Source organism: Balearica regulorum, chromosome 2, assembly GCF_011004875.1.
Source record: "Balearica regulorum gibbericeps isolate bBalReg1 chromosome 2, bBalReg1.pri, whole genome shotgun sequence".
Lineage (NCBI taxonomy): Eukaryota > Metazoa > Chordata > Aves > Gruiformes > Gruidae > Balearica > Balearica regulorum.
In genome coordinates this window covers 125,897,618-125,916,384 of record NC_046185.1, presented here as the reverse complement: position 1 = coordinate 125,916,384, position 18,767 = coordinate 125,897,618, and the positions used below count along the sequence as shown (strand labels likewise).

At 42.9% G+C, this 18,767-nt stretch overlaps 1 protein-coding gene across 7 annotated transcripts in view; it reads left to right on the top strand.

The window, feature by feature from the left end:
• Nucleotides 1-18,767, top strand: part of RARB (retinoic acid receptor beta) — a 332,052-nt gene that overhangs the window by 121,581 nt on the left and 191,704 nt on the right. For all 7 annotated transcript variants that reach the window (XM_075745805.1, XM_075745807.1, XM_075745801.1 and 4 more), the window contains one exon: nt 13,726-14,223. In XM_075745805.1, coding sequence (XP_075601920.1) covers nt 14,046-14,223 — 178 coding nt within the window. In that variant the 5' untranslated portion in view covers nt 13,726-14,045. The remainder of the gene's footprint in view (nt 1-13,725; nt 14,224-18,767) is intronic.

The following is an 18,767-nucleotide window of genomic DNA, read 5'->3' as shown; positions in this document are numbered from 1 at the left end:
CATACATATGGTAAAACTATAGTGTACGTGTATTACTGTAGTTTTAAAATGTGTTAAAGGGGAGGAGATCCTATGGTTTTCTTTAACACATGGATTCCCATTATTATTTTAGGAGTAGATCTCTGGATTTTTTTTTATAATACACATTATAAATTAAAGCACACATTTTTGTCTGGCAAAACCAAGGTCAGAGTGGTTACATGAATATGAGACCTAGTCCATGTCATAAATGCTGCTATTTATGCAGAGGAATGATCTAGAGGGTGCTTCTTCTCAATCTTCTTCAGTGTGTCTTCCATCACTTGCTGTATTAGACCTCTGCATAATTTTTCTTGGAATATTCTTTCATGTGTTATTCAGTCAGGTATGCTGCTTGTATTACATCCTTGAATTTCTTAGTAATCCACAGAATTTAGTCACTTTTCATTTTAAATAGTTATTTTAAGGGTTTTTTTCAGACCGTTGTAATTGTGAATCTCTGACAGTATGCATGAGCTTTGTATTTGTCAAAGGGGGATCTTCACGTTTGTCATCAAACTAAACAACAGTGACTGTACCCAACACGTTTGTTTTTCCTCCCAGTTCTGGTCCCTTCCCCTCTCCCTCATAAACTCGGATAGGCAGTGTGGAGCGACCACGGTTCTCCCTAGCTCACAATCTCTGCAGTGATAGATTCCATGTTGGGAATTGGAAAACTTTCTTGAGATCCATAAGGGCAAATATTTTCAAGAACCACAGCTTGTGTAAATGAAGTGACAACCTTTATAGAATTCTCTTATTTTGAGAGATTATTTCCATTAGCTGGCATCTTTCTTGCATTCTCTTGCTTATGCATCATTTTGAGGACACTTAAATTGCTATTTTTTGCTTACTTCTGATTTGTTTTAGCATATGGTACTCTGTGAGACCCCGTATAATGGACAACTGTCTAAGACCCGGTTGGCATAGACAGTGCTAGCTGGGAGGAGGATGAGTCAGGGTAATGCTGAGGTATGTGCTTGAACCAACATGGGCCTTTCAGCCATCTTTGACTGGACTATCCTGTGTAGTGATTTTTTTGGCCTGATTATAATCACAAAAGTCATGAGTGGATTTTTAATGGCTCTGTCTTAGTCAAGATCCCTCCCCCCCCCCCCCCTTCTTTTTCTTTTTTCTTTTTCCTTAGGGATTAATTAAATTGCTCACCCAACGTGTGCATCTGTTGAAGGAACTTCAGGTGCTGTTAGAAAAGCGTGCTCTGTTGTGACATGTCTGCTTTGACATTCCCAATTCAAAGATATGCTCTACTTGGCTGCTGGTATTTGCATGGTTAAGTCAGATTGTCTTATCAGCCTTGGGCACCCAGCTGGCCTTCCTGGCTTCTGGCTTCTCACTCTCCTGTCTTTTTTGCGGTGTATTGGGCTGCTGGATCCCGACTTGTGAGGTGCTGCTGTCCTGAAAGTCATGCAGGAAGAGCCTTGATAAGGTCATTCTGCTGCAGTGGGGAGGGGCGATTACGAGGCACATAAAAAAGGTGGTATGGAAAGCATACGTGACCTGTCTGGCTCTGGATATGTTATTATTATACAATAAAAGCAGAGCACCTGGCAGAGCAACTTGGACTGGTAAGCACAAAGGAAGGATGGGCCACTGCGGCAGAGATGGTGGTGTCAGCACCAGGAGAAGGGTCTGCGCTGGCTTGTACGCAGCAGCATCCAGCAGTGCCGGGAGCTTTGAGAGCGTTTCTTCTCTTACTGGTTTACATTTATTGGCATGTGTGGGTTGGAGGCTGTAAGAATGAGCATCCTGTTCCTGAGGCTGAATATCCTTGCTGTTCTGCTCATGGTGGTTCAGAATTGGTTGGGGGCTTGCTGGAGGAAGCACTGCTTGACTGCACCCTGCCTTTCTGCAGGAGTCGTCGTCTTGGGGGCTGTTAGTCAGCCAAGTGTAGCAGCTCCTATGGGACTCCAGATGCTGTTGAGAGCTTTACAGTTAACTCATATCTCGTGACATAATTATGAAAATGCTCGCTGTTACTTTCTTGAATGCTTTCAAAATTAATAATTTTAATACATTACTTAGCCAGTGAAGCAGAAAGGTTAGTGATCTGGATGTATTCAGGGGGCAAATGCTGCCCTGTTGAGTCAAGGTTAAACTGGTTATGGCTAGAATGGTTAAAGATGACAGCAGGTTTGGGCAGATCTAAATGCCACGTAGTGGCATATTACCTGCCTCTATCCCTAAGTGTCTGCATGCAACTTCTTACGGCATGGTACACGTGAAGTAATTCAGGCTAGTTTCCCTGTCCCCATCAGTGGGAAAGTTGTCTTGCACTTACCAGTGGAAAGATGCTTTCAGAAATGGGCTTGCTGGGAATGATTGCTGTGATTAATTCACAAATTTGCTTATTCTGCAAGAGTACCTTTCTGTTGTATCAGAATTCCTACTTTGCAGACTGACCTGTATGACACAAGTCTCCTTGAATTTTGTCGGTGCTTAAGCTCCTGTTAGGTTGCTCTTGGAAGTGAAATGTAAGGTCGTAGTTCACTTTAGTCTTTCTGATAATGTAATCCATCTGTCCAGCACCTCTTGCAGAATAATTCTGGGGCATAGATCTTCTGAATGTGTTAGGATGTGGAAAAGATGTGCTGGTTTTGTGGCTACCATGATTGATTATTGCACCTCTGTCCTTGTGACCTGACTGATAAGGTTTTGCAACATTTTCAGATGATTCAGAGGACGACTGTGAAGGTGCTTACATGTGCAGTGTTATCTCAGCATATTATTAGCATTTTGCAATTGCTTTATTGGCTCCCTGTTAAGCAAAATATTGACAATAAAAATGCTATTTTTGTTCTGCAATCCACTCTATGGCTTTGTCCCCTCCTAGTTAATGACTGCGCTTGTTCCTAATTTTGCTACCCTATTGTTCCTGTGACAGGGAGCTACAGAGAACAGAGGTTTTAAAATAAATGTTCATAATCTCCACCAGCCCTCTGGCATATTCTGCTGACCCTAGGGGAGTCTTACTGGGAATATATTGGAACTTGTGATATGTAATAAGTGAAGGTTCAGGAGCCTGGAGTAGACAGCAGAAATGTCGTCTTCTGGGTAAAGTAGGACTGAAGACTCTAATAACTCAGAGGAATTACAGAACCTTTCAGCAGACACACTATTAGACTTGCCATATATAACAAAAGATGATAAATTATGTGTGGTGTTATTTTGTGTTAGCACAGTGTCCACACCTCTGTGATATTAAGATGATAGATGCACCTCTAGTCCAACAGACTAGTGTTCAGAAACGAAGTTCACAACCAGTGCTTGAACCCTATTTTTCCCCTGTTCCACTTGGATCACCCCCCTCACTTGACAGAGGGGTGCAGCGAGGATTCAGGCTCCTCTAGCTCTGAGGAAGTAGAATTTCCAGCCTTGTAGTACAAAAAATTGGACTGCTAACAGATTGAACCTACCTTCTGGACGTAGTGTCTTGCCTCCTAACTATGTATGGAAGATCGAGAAGCCTAGATCATCATTTCACAATTCAGGCACATCTCTAACAAAATCTTTTCATGTTTCCCAGACAGCCTCCTGAATAAACATTATTCATTTTTTTGAGTGAATCCATATGCTCATTCTAACAATAAGTTTAGATTACTCAAGATAGCAGAATTTTTCTTTGCAGTAAAGTGGACTTTTACAGGATCTTTCTCTGCGTGGCATATAAAGTGAAGTGTGCTGAATTGAGACAGAGCCCTCCACTGTAGTGCATGTTTTCCAGATTAAACAGTATTTTATTCTCTTTGTTTATTTCGGTGACTATGCTGAAGTCTTTGTTTCTTTGTGTAGTTTGTGAAGATCACATACTGCACTCACCCTTCTTCAGTGCATTTCCAGGCAGCACGTCTGTGCCATAGCAGAGCGCAAAAAGTGCTGTATTTACCAGTTGTCCAGGTATTGAACAAAGCATGAGTGGAAACTGAAGCCCTAGAGCTTTTTCTTCCTTAAATAGGTGATGAAGGCAAGTCTAATGCCATGATTTGTAGTTGTTGCTGGGCATCCAGTTTGGCTAAATTTGACTAGTAAGTTCCATCCTATGTGCCACTAAAGATATCCTGTATGGGTCCATGCAGAGGAAGACTACCCAACTGATCTCGAGGAGGGAGATGGTGTGCTGCTTTGCTTTATTGTGATGATGCTGCCAAGACCAAGACTTCTCAGGAAGATACCTTGAAGGTTGAACAGACAGATGAGACTTGCTTCGGTACTGGGACAGTCATCGCTAGGAATGTAGGGATGTCTTGTTCAATGAAGGCTAATAACAAATGTTGCAAATCTAAATTGGCCTGATCCTTCCCAATATTAGTGTACAATGACTTTACATCATCTGCACTGATGTATGGATAAAGTGTAGCCATCAACATTAATGTTTTCAGCAGCTGCCACTCATAGAGCATTTGGTGAGCCTCTGTCCTGACTTCTGGCGTCACTGGTGGAGTTTTTGAGACCAGCACCCACTTGCTGTCACCAGTAAGTCACCTCTGGTCTCGCATGTCTTTGTGCTTTCCTTTAATGAAGTAGCTTGTCATCCTGTTTCAGTGGTTCACCTGCAGTGCTCATCACAACCACAGTGTGTTGGCCTTGCAGAGATGTACTTCTCTGTCAAGGAGCTGCCCTCCAAAGCTGCTTCCCTCTTCAGCTTCTGAGCAGATGAAGTACTCCATTCTTTTAATGATTCCCAGGCCACCATCATTTACTAGGGATCTTCCGTCTGTCACCAAAACAATAACATCACTTGACCCCTCTTACTGATCTCAGAGGCCTCTTAAAGGTTATAAACAGTCAGTATAAGGCCTTTTTAGTAGTTGCAGTGATGGTAAGTGCTGTATTTGCCATTGGTCACCATGACATGTTTCCCATCAGCTAGAATCTTAAGGGTGAGCACTCTGAGAGCATGCTTGGGAGTCTTCAGATAGTGTTCCACCACATCCTCCTAGCTGTAACACCACTTGGGAGGAGATTGGCATACTTGTAAACATCTGCACGTCCCATAATATTGGATGACATTACTGAACATAGATAGCAGGATGTGGTTTTCCTTGCTTACTCAATCTCCCTCCTCTAGCCTCCCATCTCTTTCCAAGTGCCCTCTTCTCAAAAACATGCTTTGACTGGGAATTGATGTGATGCTATCTTGGAGGTGCCTTGTAGCCAGAGTTAAAGGCCAATTAATTGCCAGGTAAGGGGAAGACCTTCAATGGAAGATCTTTTTTGCTGGACAGGAAGCGTGTCCCATTCTGAACTTAATCAGAGACCAGTGATGCTACCTTTCCTTTATAGATGGTTGAGTACACTGTCAGTTTAAGGTGCTACCCATTGGCATCTGTAAATCTTTCCGAATCTTAGCAGTCTGTTGGTGGTCGTCGCAGCTCACCTTTGTTGTCTGTGGTTCTTTTTCTCAGTCTTGACTGAATGATGGGAGGGGAGCCCAAGAGGCAGGTTCCTTAGTCCCATCAGTGATAACTTTTCCTCTTTGGTTGCTACCTCACATAGAAGCAGGTAGGATCAAAACAATGTGGTTGGACACATAGGACTGTAAAGGACAACTTGGGTTGCAGGGTCCAGTCTTGTTTTTCTGAAATGTAGGGAGAAACTGTGCAGGAACAAAGGAAACCCACTGAAAAAATGTAGTCGGAGAACAAGGCTAAAGCAGTAGGCATAGCACCTTGGATGGGAAAAGCTTTGTATTGGAGTTTCTGGTTATATGTTACTTGAGTGACCAGCCTGCTTTGTAAGATCTGTTTCTGCTGACTACCATGTGCTGCATAAATTGTGGATCATCTGAATTGTGTTTGAGAGAAGTGATGTATTTTTCATTTTGAGTTTGGGGATGGACAGAAACAGGGAAATGGGTTTGGTCTAAAAAAAAAGCCCCACAGGTTTGGTCTAGAAAATCTCTGATTTCCTAAACCTCTGTAGCCCATGGGCTAGTATCTCATTTATGATAGTCTCGATATGGAATTACTGGTTTACATCCTTAAAAATATTAATAAGGACCAACAGAGGTGACAAGGCAAGAACGGAAGTTTCAATTCCACTGAAAGGGGAATTTTAAGAAATAGCTTTTCAAGTTGGGGAGGAAAATCAGTGTAAAAGTTCACTTAAACTGAGGGAGCAGGGAGCTCAGTTACCCTCCTTTCGGTTTCCATAAATGAAAGAGAACTTCTTTTCTTGACAGTCCATTGGGATTTTTGAATGTGGCAGAATAAGTGAGGAATGCATTTAGTTACAGAGTATTCTACATACCAGCACAAAATATATTCAAAGCCCCTTGAATTATAAGCAGAAAACTGCAAGAGAGTCCCTTATAGAAGTGATTGAAAGTCACTGCACAGGAAATCAACTTCTCATCCTGTACATAAACATGAGCCAATTCTACTATATCTGGCTCTCAGGGCAGTACACAGAGTAAATTGTTAACCCCATCACCTGACCTAACCATTTATCTTTACTTCTCAGTATAGTTTTGGCAACTGCTGAGTAATGAAAGAAACATGCAATGCAGATAGCTGTTAAAAAAAAAAAAGGGGGGGGGGGAACCCACCACCCCACACCTCAGTTACAAACAGCACTTCAAAACAACAAACAACAGGAGAAAATGAGAAATTGCCTGATGCAGTGGGAGGATCTTAAATATGGTTAGTATAGAGCAGAATTAACATCTCTGTAGAATAACAGACATGTGAAGCATGGATTTTCAATCCTTCACATCTCTTCATTATGCTGGCATTGTGCTGGCACAAATAAATTAGTAACTCCCCTGAACCTTTGTGGAACAAATAACCGTAGCTCCTTTCAGATTTTGAAATGTAAGCTGTGTGTGTTTTTAATGTTCTATGTTATACATGAAGGTTGGCTGAAATAGGTTATTCTGCTTATAGAGTATTGTTCCCGTATGAAGATTCCGGCTATGTACTCACAGCTGCTACTCTCCAACATGGACTCTCAGTTCCACTAAAATCAATAGCTGGCACAGCAGGGTACTGTTGTATGGTGTGTAAATAAATGGGTGTCATTGTGTCTCACTTTCTCCTCCCCCCCCCCGCCCCTTTCAGATTTAGATTTGCTTTTTTTCAGGCATACATCAGTGTGTGTTTGCAATGCAGGCAATAGGAAGCATAGCCACTCAGGGAAAAAGAAGCTTCCCCCCTCCTTTTTATACTTCCCAATAGCATTTTCAAATAAACAACAATTGCATTAATTATATTAATTATCTCTTAACAATCTCAGTCGGGGAAAAAACAAATAAAACAGAAATCCATTTTGCAAGTGTCAGCTTTATGACAAAAAGGAATTCACAGTCGCCCAGTAGATAGCTATCTTACATACCAAGATGTAGGAAAAGTGTCGTAGTAATAGTGTCTTAATTGTGTTACAACAATTTATCTTCCCTCCTCCCATAAGTCTTGCACCTATAGTTGAAAATATGACAATTGTGGTTATGGGATGCAAGAACTACAGATCTGCTTTTCAATAAACTGACTTTGAAGTTCTGTTTCATGCATTTTCTTTTTTATTCATGCATCTGGTCATACAGAGTGGTTTACTTTTTTTGGCTGCAGACTTGGCAGATACAAAATGCAGATGTTGTTCTTCTGACTTAAGCTGCTATTTTAAGCTTTTTGGCCAGCGGTTGAAAATTTTAGGCTCAGTTGTTTATTTGCTTATCATCAAAGTGGTTTTTGTCATATAATTCATATGCAAGTATTAGCTTTCTATGTTTACTTTCAGAGTTTGAGATTAACAGTATGGTCTTTTTTTTTCCTTTCCCTTTTTTAAACCAGCATGCTCTTTTGATTAATAATACAGTAGAATATGTTATGCTTCAGAGAGCTTTTATTTGCCAAAAAAAAAAAAAAAAAAAAACCAACCAAACCCCAAGCCACCCAACCCTCACATTGTGCTTTAGTGCTTTCCCTTTAAGAAAACCATATCTGTCTCCAGATGCCTGCATCTCTTTGATACAGAAGGGTACACTAAGTTCCATCTATAAACAGAATCCACTAATTAAGAGTAATTGCTTCGGAGATTGGTACAGACTATTCAGCATCAGATGCATGTTCCTCTCAGATATCCATTAGCCTCTAATAAGATAATGCAGATGTGCCAGTCTGTTTCCTGTTTCCTTCTATTGTACCTTTATTGCCGTATATGGACCAATGGGATGGGCCGAACAATAAGTGGATGTCCTTTTGCTCCCGGAGCCCTTCTCAAAGGAATGTTTGTTATTAGATTGCTTTTTCTGTTTAGTTTCACATCACTATGCTAATAAAGGAAACATAACACTCCAAAGGCTTTTTTTTTTTTTTGCCTTTTTTTTTTTTTTTTTTTACTTCTGCCACGGTAACTAGTTTATTGTTTAATTAAATCTCATTGGATAGCCAAGAAAACAAAAATGCAACATCTCGCAGTCAGTGAGGACCGGTGGAAAATGGAGTATGCCCCTTTATGAAATAAAGTTTCCATGCATTTGTAAGAGTTTAAAGGCAGCGTGGTTATCGTGTTACTGTATCCGACTGATTTACACTTGAGTCGTGCTAAATCTGCTGAATTATTCAGTACTACTCAATGCCACACCATCAGCTAGCATAATAGAAAGCATATGCATAATCAGGGATTTCAATACAAACTATACGTTAAATACAGTAAGGGTTCTCGAAACTATTAGATCTTGACTTGTTTTGAAAACAGCATTAGAATATGTCTCAAAGCCACCTAATAAATAAGGACTCGTCAACTCTGTACCATGGGAAAAACATGTTATATATTGTCGAAAGGTTTTGCATGCAAAATTTCTCTGGAATTGTTTTTGTTGCTGGGAGAGGAGCAACTTGCCTCTCCCGTCTTACTGCCCAGGCTGCCCTCGCAGTCCAGAGGTTCCTGTTTTAGGACTTAGCCTAAGATTTAAGAGAGGGGGGATTTTTGGCATTGGCAAGAACATGGGAAATGAACTTAGAAGAGACTTCCTCCCTGACCCTGGAAACTTAGGGAACAGCTACGGTGCGGAGCGCCGGGCTTGGAATAACAAATTCCCCAGCGCCCAGCTCTGCGCAGAGCACGTCCTCGTGTCGGCGTGCCTCTCCTGTGTTCATGGTTTCGTCCCGCAGCTGTAAAGGAAGAGCAACAGCGGTTCACTATGGTAGAAGGGTGTAGGGACGGTGGGTTCAGCTTAAAAGTTTGCTGGGTGCTACAGTTGTGGGTATCTTAAAATGACTGCAAGATTTCAAACATTGCTGCAGGTAGGGCAGAACTCCCCACTGACCTTTTCAGAAGTGAGGGAAGAAAAAAAAAAAAAAAGGTGAAAATCCTGCTTTACTTGCTGACAACTTAATTTCCTGCTATGGACAGTGAGAGGGCAGGAAGAGGAATGTGGAGTCAGGGTGGTGTTGTCAGAAGGGAGGACAGACCATAACCTTCCTACTGGCGCAGGACCATCAGCCGAGCCTCCAGGCTTGGCTTCTTGCCTATCCAGCTGTTGATATGCATCAAAGTCACCTGTGACAGCACAGGTATTTTATGAATTGCAATAAAAATCTTATGCAAGTGCAAAATTCAGAAGGATGAACTGTGTTACAGTAATACCAAATATTGTTACCAAATGTAAGCTAAATAGCAATGCAATGAATGAGAATCAATTCATTTAATACATCCTTTGAGAACTGACAGACATGTGGAAAGCAAAACTGTTTTCTATAGTAAAGCTTGTGCAAAACGCATTGGACATTAAGAGACAGTAAGAAAAGTTAGGTCACTGTTTATCTGGCAAAATTTGGAGTTTATATGTGAAAATTTGTGGGTTTAACCTTCTGCTCAGCTACACAAACACTGAGAAGAAATGTGGAAGAGACAGGTACACCTGCTGCATTAGCTGCAACTGATAAATATGCTGTCAGCTCTGCGCTAGAGCTACGGTAGCCTCCTTCCCCTGTGGCCATCTGCTTTATCACTGAAGTCAAGTCAATAAAAGGCCTGTAAAAACCAAAAAGGAGGCATATGTTCTGTCAAAGAAGAGTCATTGGCCGCTGTTCAATGCGATGTAGCGCACAATGTGATCATCTCTTGGTGAGCCTTCAAAGAAACTTTTCCGTATGATCCTTTTCCATACTGTTCATACTAAGGGCCTTGTACTCATGAGCAGTCACTAAGGACAAGTCTAATGGAAGAGAATTTTCATCTTATACTGGGTACATCCTCTGAAGTGTCTTGATGGCAGCCATTTTCTGAAAATTTTGCCTCGTACATCCAGGGCCAAAATCCATGCTGTTGCCTCACGTGGATGGGTGTTCAACCACCGCCACTGTGACTCTGCAGTCAGTTTGGCTTACTCCTGGGGTTGTGTCTCATCTGTGGTAGCTGGCTCTTGCTGTCCCATTTAGGGTAAGCTCGTGAGCTCCCTCCTCATGGGAATCCAGATGTAGGCCAGAGGAGAGTATGTTCAAGGTCCACACAGTATGGAAAGGATGGGGCTTGCTTCTGGGAAAGTGTCATAGTCCGGAGATGAGATGCTCCTTCAGTTGTGGGGCATTTACCATAGCAATCAACAACAGAGGGAAGCAAACCTGGCGCCTGTACGGTGTCTTACAGTTTTTTACACTGTGGTGCAGGTTCAGTTGAGCAAAAGAGATATTTTCATCTTGGAACCATCTGCAGCCTAGATACCTGCGGCTGATGTCCAATTCTGGGATCTTCATCAGTGAGTTGGGCATGAATGTGTCAGTCTGGTGACACACAAGTGAAGTCTTGCCTTAGGAGTTGTCTTTAGTGCTGTCGAACTGGTATGAATGAGGACAACTGATCTTTGGGTTTCCTATGCTGCAGCAGTTTCTACTTTGTGACATTCTCTGCTGTGCAGTGATGGAGGTGATGGGTCTGTAATCTCTGTTAGCAGAGCTGGGGACTTGAACTCCCTTGGTAACCACAGAACATGAGTGGTGTTTGTTTCTTTACAAGAAGCTAGAATTACTGGAACGTAGGCATCTGCCTACAATTTTTGCCCTCAACCATCGTATAGATGTTCAGCCACATGAACTTTTATAACATCCTGCAGCTCCTGAGGGACACACTTGGAATCAAATGATATGCTGTATCATACCTTTTACACTGTTTTCCCTCTCTACCCTGATTTGAAGAGAAAAGTTCTGAAGGCTTATCTCTGGCACAGCTACCTGCAGGCAATTTCCTGCCATGAGGGGTGAAAGAAGAGTGAGGCAAGAGAAACTTGCTTTATGGTAGTAATTTCAGTACATAATTACACCTCACATAAAATTATAAGTATGCAGAACTATAGGATTATAGTTTAGTTTTGGCACTGTTAAGTATGTCATATGGACTTTCATACCGAGGAGCTATAATATTGCTGCATTTTGTCATCACCAGTCCATCACAGAATGTGTTCCTCCACTGGTGAGGAAGTGACCAAAGAGTTTCCCCGAGTGCCATTTTTTCCACTCTGTCCTGGAGGATTTGCTGCTTTTCTGAATATTTGTCACTTTATACAAATATATCTGATGTTGTGATTCTGGGAATTTTTATAATTTATGATGAGCTCTGCATTTTTCTGGCTAATAGAAATATAATTGAAGGTATTAGGTAGTTTTATAAGATTAATTTTATTTCCAAAGCCCTACATAATTTAAAAATAGGTGACCTTATTCTGTGTTTAATGCATAGATTTTGGGGCTGGTTTTCATCAACATCCCTCCCCTCTTTGTTTTCTTGCAAAGATTTGGAAGTGTGGTATTTTTGCCAGCTCTTGTGGAATTGCTTTAGAAAACTTTAGTTCTTTGCATATTTCTTTGATACTTGGCTTTCCCTGCCTCTTAAGCTTTGTAAAGCTTTAGCTAGGTAAAACAGTCACCTGTGATGGTTCGTCTCATTTTGAGGTGTTAATGAGTCGATAGATGTTGACTGTTGAGGCTTCCTCAAAAGATCTGCCTGGTTTCACGGGTCTCCAGGCACTTGGTCCTTGAGCTCGGCATGGCTGACAGCTGTGCGTTAGCTTGCTATACCCCCTGTTACAGTCTCATCTCTGCATACGTCTGTCTCCATTAGCATTAAGGGTATTTTGTGCATAATTTACACAGTTATCAAATACTTACAAGCTATATTTCAGTTATCCCCAAGCAGGCTGCACTCAGCAGAAATTGGTGTCTGAAAACATGCACAGCTGGTAACCTTTGCTGGTATTCCACACTGAGCAGAAACACTCTGCTGCTCTTTGACAGGCAAACATATGCATTCGGGGTTGGGTTTTTTCTTTTTTTTCCCTTGCTCATTTGAATTCTTACCGACAACTAGTAGACTGAGTAGCAGTAGCGATAGTCAATGTTGCGTTGTCACAGCTTCCCTCCTCTGGCATCGACTTTGCTTTGTGACCTTGACAAGTCACTTCGCCACCAGCTTTATTTTCCCACTCAAAAATCTTCGTGTCTTTTGTTTCAGGCTATAATTTTAAAGAATTACAAATAAAAGCACTGTATAGGTGGTGGATGTTGTTACTGATCGCTGGCTGTGGCAGATGCAAGGGCGTAACATGTCGTCTCGGGAAACAAAGCCTTTAGGTGGCCCTGGACTGCCTTGCTTTTGGGTGGTTGAGTTTGCTCTGTGGTTCCTACTGTCTTCCCCCAACAGCGTGTGTTGGAGGAGACAGGTAAGTCCTCAGGAGCCAGCTGCAGCACTCGCTGACTTTTGCCTGGAGCACTGCACAAATAACTGCAGGAGGAGCGCTCACAAAATGGAGTCGCCACAGTCTTCCCAGTAGCTTTCAAGATACCAGTAGCGCTTACTAGTGTTACACGAGCGAGTTTTAACAAAAAAGATCAGCCATTTGCTGTACATAGACTTAAAACAGCTATGACAAGAGGAAATTTCACTGCTGAGAATAGCACAGGCAGCGTCCTGTTCTCAGCCTAAGGCTTTTGGTCCAGAGACTGAGAAAATTAAGACCCCTGGGTAGGCGCCAGCCATTTGGGTGAGACACTGAGGAACTTGCGTGTAGCTCTGGATGACTTTGAAGATGGTGGTCATGAGAGTGAGTTGCCCAGCAGAGCAGAGGAGCATGTCACTCATCCAACTTATGAAATAATAGGTGCTTGTTTAGTTGGTGATAGAGGCAGTTTCCCCTCCCCCCTTCCCCCCCCACAAAAAGAAAAATTAAAAAAAAAAAGAACGATCAGTGAAGTATCTCTTAAGTGATAATATGATAAACTAACTTTCCTTTGTGAGAACAATCATTGGTAAACCAATAGTGTTTTAACAGCCCAATCACCCTCAGATACAGTTTCCCAATGCCCTGCCTGAGCCATGGCGTTGAAGTGAGCAGAGAGCCTCCGGAAAGCCAAAAGCTTTCATGTACATAGACATCTTTCAGAAGTTCTTCCTCCCGTATCAATATTTTGGGTAATTATTGATGCAGTGGTCTTAAAACTGACAGTTTTTGAAAAAAAGATTGCATCTGACCAGAAATTGCTTTTGGTGTAGCATGTGAGGCAGGGAAATCAAGTTAATGGGTATTCGCTATTAGCTACAGTAGAGTGAGAATTTTAGCCCCGTGTAGTCATCAAGCTGATCTTGTAGGACACTGATAAGTAATCACTTAACAAAAGTAGCAAAGGGATAAGAGTTTTCTACACATACATATTAAAAAAAGTATGTTATATTCAATATATTGTTTTCTTCTTCCCACAGGCTGTATCCGTATGCATCTGTAGAGAGCAACTGTCCTCCCAGAAAAATATTTGCGTAAGCAGTTGAACTGCGCCCCGATACCCAGAGTAAGACTTTCTGTCCATAGTCTGCAGACCAAGAATGTCCTGGACAAGGGAACAGTAGGAAGCAGCAATGAAATATAGGACGGACCTGATCTAGTGAATTACCTTTTCATCATCACGCAATCCAGCTCAAGCCGTACCTGCAGGCTTGACAGCCCTCTTCATTCACAAGTTGAGGTATCTATTTGCTGGCCTGGAGTGATGCAACATAATATTTATACACTGTGAGGTGTTAACATGACAACCAGCAGCCGCACATGTCCAGTACCAGCAGTGAATGGACATATGACTCACTATCCAGCAGCGCCATATCCATTACTTTTTCCCCCAGTCATCGGTGGGCTGTCACTACCTTCCCTCCATGGACTCCAGAGTCACCCACCAACTAGTGGATGCAGCACCCCGTCACCTGCAAGTAAGTGCTTGGTATTAATAGCTTTTATTGACCAGTTCTCCTCTAACAAAGACTTACCATATTTGTTCTGAAATTATTTTAAGAGTAATTGCAGTTGTTCATCTGTGATGTATTTTACTTGGGCAAAGAGCATGCATTTGCTTTGAAATACCATTTTCACTTAGTGTTGCATAAACACGCAACTGTATGACATATCAAAGATAAGGAAACCAGGGATGATAAAACCTGCTATGGATTTTGGCATATCCTGCATTATTGTGTCAGCTGCAAAATCCAATGCTGTGTTTAAAGAAAAACTGGCCATAGTGTATTCATGAACGGCAATGATTCCTCAGTACAGAGTTCTCTTAAGCTGCACAGTAATTAATACTGCTTTCGTTTTCTTCCATCAGTAACTGCTTGCTTTCTGGGCAGCTTGTGAAGAGCAGCCCAGTGGACAGCTAGTAGCTGTGAGCTGCCTGCAGCTGCAGAATTAGCCCTTGAGTCTGTGGTTGGGTTCCAACTGCAGCACTCTCGCATTTTCAGCACTGCTGAGTGTATTAGCTGGGCAAGTTTGTTTTCATAGCTTTATGATGAACGTATGGTTTCTTCTTGGTCGTAGTTTTATATATGTTTAAGTAGCTCCAAACAAAGCTGGCCCAGGTATAAACTCTTTAAGTAGCATCACATAAACAAGATACATCTCTGGAGGTCTTTGCAGTGGGTGACTGATGTATTTATCACCCATGTGTGGAAAAACAGAATGTGTACAGCTTTGCAGGTCAGTTTGTTATGAAGATGGGTGTATAAATACATTACTGTGATGTTCAATACGAAAAGGTCTTGACTGAACAGAAAATTTGTAGAACCACTACACTTTCCACTAAAGGAAAAGAAGACTTGCTATAGCAGTGCCCCTCATAGATCTTTCAATAGAAAGCACACAAAGTTGGAGCTCCAAATGTGAATGGGAAAACACTGTCTAGAAAAAATTTCTGAAGAGTAAAGTTATGGGGTTTGTGCTGCCTAATGCTAATTCTAGCTTCATGTCTCACATATGTGTGTTTGAAGGCTGGGCAGTGTTGAAGTAAAGCAATTTTTATTTTTTTTTCCCCAGTTAATGTGGACAGTTTTCATGTAGTCACATGTGGGAAGAGGTATAATCAGGTCAGGCCTGTATTTGCCGTTTTATTGCAGAGTGCTTATTTTTATTAGAGGTGAAAAACAAAACGCTTTCAGCCAGAAGGTCTACAAGTAACTATTTGACTTTGCAATCCTTTCAGAAATTATCCTGTTAATTATCGGAATATCATACTGAATCTATTCCCTGATATTGCAAGAACACTCACCTGTTGAAGAAATGAGTGTTATTAGTTAATGGGAACTTTTTCTGAGGCATACATTGGTAAATACCAAATGTATGTGATCAGATATGCAGAGTTTTTCTTTTCCATAACTTGTTCCTGTGGAATTAAGAGTGTATTGCAGATGCATTATTAATGATTAATAAACTAGTCAGTGTTCAACCTTTCAAAAAAGTAGTGCTCAGTATGAATTTCTCTGGATATGCAAATAAGTGGCAGCTACTGAATCTTTGGGTTTGTGCCTTTATGCCCTGGTCGCAGCGTTTTCAGGGCATTATTTCTGTTGAGGTGCTTTGCAGCACTCGCTTGCATTGACTGAGCTTGAAAGCCTGACAGCTGTTGTGCATAGCTCGAGGCAATAGTGTTTGAAAATACCAGCTAAAATTGGCAAATAGGGAGAAGAGTGACTGGAATGAGAATTTCTTTTCAGACACAGTCCTCTGCAGGATGACTCTTCTGGTTTGTACTACTCTGTTTTCTTACCTTTGGTGGTGACAGTCTGTCTTGTTTTGAAACCTGTAGACTTCGGATTCTGGAGCTTGAGGTTAATATCACTAGAGCTATGGAGACAACTTCTTGGAAGCAAGCAGGTTGAGCTTTAAGTTATATTTCAGTGTTTTGTTTTTCACTGTGAATGTTTCTTAATTTTTTTTCTTTCTTACAATAAAGCCACCTGTGGACCGAGGTCAGTATGATCGATGGCGTCTGTTAAAATTAGAACTTATACTGGGTGGTGAAAGAATATAGATCTCACTTGCAAAGACCTGAAGAAATTAAAGTTTGGCCAAACCACTGCTCTCTGCATGCTTGAAGCTATTGCACTATTTATCTTCTAGATTCTTTGCATTCATGCAAAATCCAATAGAAATTATTTTACGTAATAGGAATGCTATAAAGATGTCTTTAATCTTTTTAAAACAATGCAGTTCAACAACTTTTGTTCAAAGTTACAATCATCGTTACAGAGACATGGTGGGATAGCTTCTATGACTGTAGTGTTGGGATGGAAGGGTACAGGCTCTTTAGGAAGGCCAGGCAGGGCAGGCGAGGCGGGGGGGGTGTCACCCTCTATGTCAATGACCAACTGGAGCGCATGGAGCTCCACCTGGGGACAGAGGAGGAGCCCACCGAGAGCCTATGGGTCAGGATTAAAGGGAGGGCTGGGGCAGGGGACATCATAACGGGGGTCTGCTACAGGCCACCTGACCAGGGGGACCGAGCAGATGAAGCCCTCTATAGGCCTCTATAGGCATAGATAGGAGCAGCCTCACGCTCACAAGCTCTGGTCCTCATGGGGGACTTCAACCGCCCTGACATCTGTTGGAGGGACAACGCAGCTGAGCATAAGCAATCCAGGAAGTTCCTGGAATGCATCAATGATAACTTTCTCCTCCAAATGATAGAGGAGCCCATGGGGACAGGTGCCATGCTGGACCTTATTCTCACCAATAAGGAGGGCCTGGTAGGGGACGTGAAGCTCAAGGGTAGCCTTGGCTGCAGTGACCACGAAATGGTGGAATTCAGGACCCTCAGGGCAGCGAGGAGACCACTCAGCAAGCTCGCTACCCTGGACTTCAGGAGAGCAGACTTTGGCCTCTTCAGAGACCTGCTTGGTAGAATACCATGGGACAAAGCCCTGGAGGGAAGAGGGGCCCAAGACAGCTGGCTAACATTCAAGGGTCACCTCCTCCAAGCTCAGGAGCAATGCATCCCAACAGAGAGGAAGTCGAGCAAAAACACCAAGAGGCCCCTGTGGATGAACAAGGAGCTCCTGGGCAAAGTCAAACAAAAAAAAGAAGCCTACAGAGGGTGGAAGCAAGGACAGGTAGCCTGGGAAGAATACAGAGAAACTGTCTGAGCAGCCAGGGATCAGGTTAGGAAAGCCAAAGCCCTGATAGAATTAAATCTGGCCAGGGATTTCAAGGGCAACAAGAAAAGCTTCTATAGATATGTCAGTGATAAAAGGAGGATGAGGGAAAACGTGGGTCCCCTCCAGAATGAAACGGGTGACCTGGTTACCCAGGATATGGAGAAGGCTGAGATACTCGGTGACTTCTTTGCCTTAGTCTTCACTGGCAAATGCTTGAGCCACACTGCCCAGGTCGCAGAAGGCAAAGGCAGGGACTGGGAGAATGCAGAACCGCCTGCTGTAGGGGAAGATCAGGTTGGAGAATACCTAAGGAACCTGAAGGTGCACAAGTCCATGGGACCTGATGAGATGCATCCACAGGTCTTGAGGGAACTGGCGGATGAAGTGGCCAGGCCGCTCGCCATCATATTTGAGAAGTCCTGGCAGTCTGGTGAAGTTCCTGCCGACTGGAAGAGGGGGAACATAACCCCCATTTTTAAGAAGGGTGAAAAGGAAGACCCAGGGAACTACAGGCCGGTCAGTCTCACCTCCGTGCCTGGCAAGATCATGGAGCAGACCCTCCTGGAGACTGTGCTCAGGCACATGGAAAATAAGGAGGTGATTAGTGACAGCCAACACTGCTTTACTAGGGGCAAATCATGCCTGACAAACTTGGTGACCTTCTATGATGGGGTTACAGCGTCTGTGGATAAGGAAAGGGCAACTGACATCATCTAGCTGGACTTGTGCGAGGCATTTGACACTGTCCCACATGACATCCTTGTCTCTAAATTGGAGAGACATGGATTCGATGGATGGACCACTCGGTGGATAAGGAATTGGCTGGATGGTCACACTCAAAGAGCTGTGGTGAACGGCTCAATGTCCAAGTGGAGACCAGTGACGAGTGGCATTCCTCAGGGTTCGGTACTGGGACCAGCACAGTTCAACATCTTTGTCAGCGACACAGACAGTAGGATCGAGTGCGCCCTCAGCAAGTTTGCCAATGACACCAAGCTGTGTGGTGTGGTTGACTCGCTGGAGGGAAGGGATGCCATCCAGAGGGACCTTGCCAGGTTGGAGAAGTGGGCCTGCATGAACCACATGAAGTTCAACAAGGCCAAGTGCAAGGTCCTGCACGTGGGTCGGCACAATCCCAAGCACAACTATAGGCTGGGTGAGGAATGGATTGAAAGCAGCCCTGAGGAGAAGGACTTGGGGGTATTGACTGATGAGAAGCTCAACATGAGCCAGCAGCGTGCGCTTGCAGCCCAGAAAGCCAACCGTGTCCTGGGCTGCATCAAAAGAAGTGTGACCGGCAGGTCGAGGGAGGTGATCCTGCCCCTCTACTC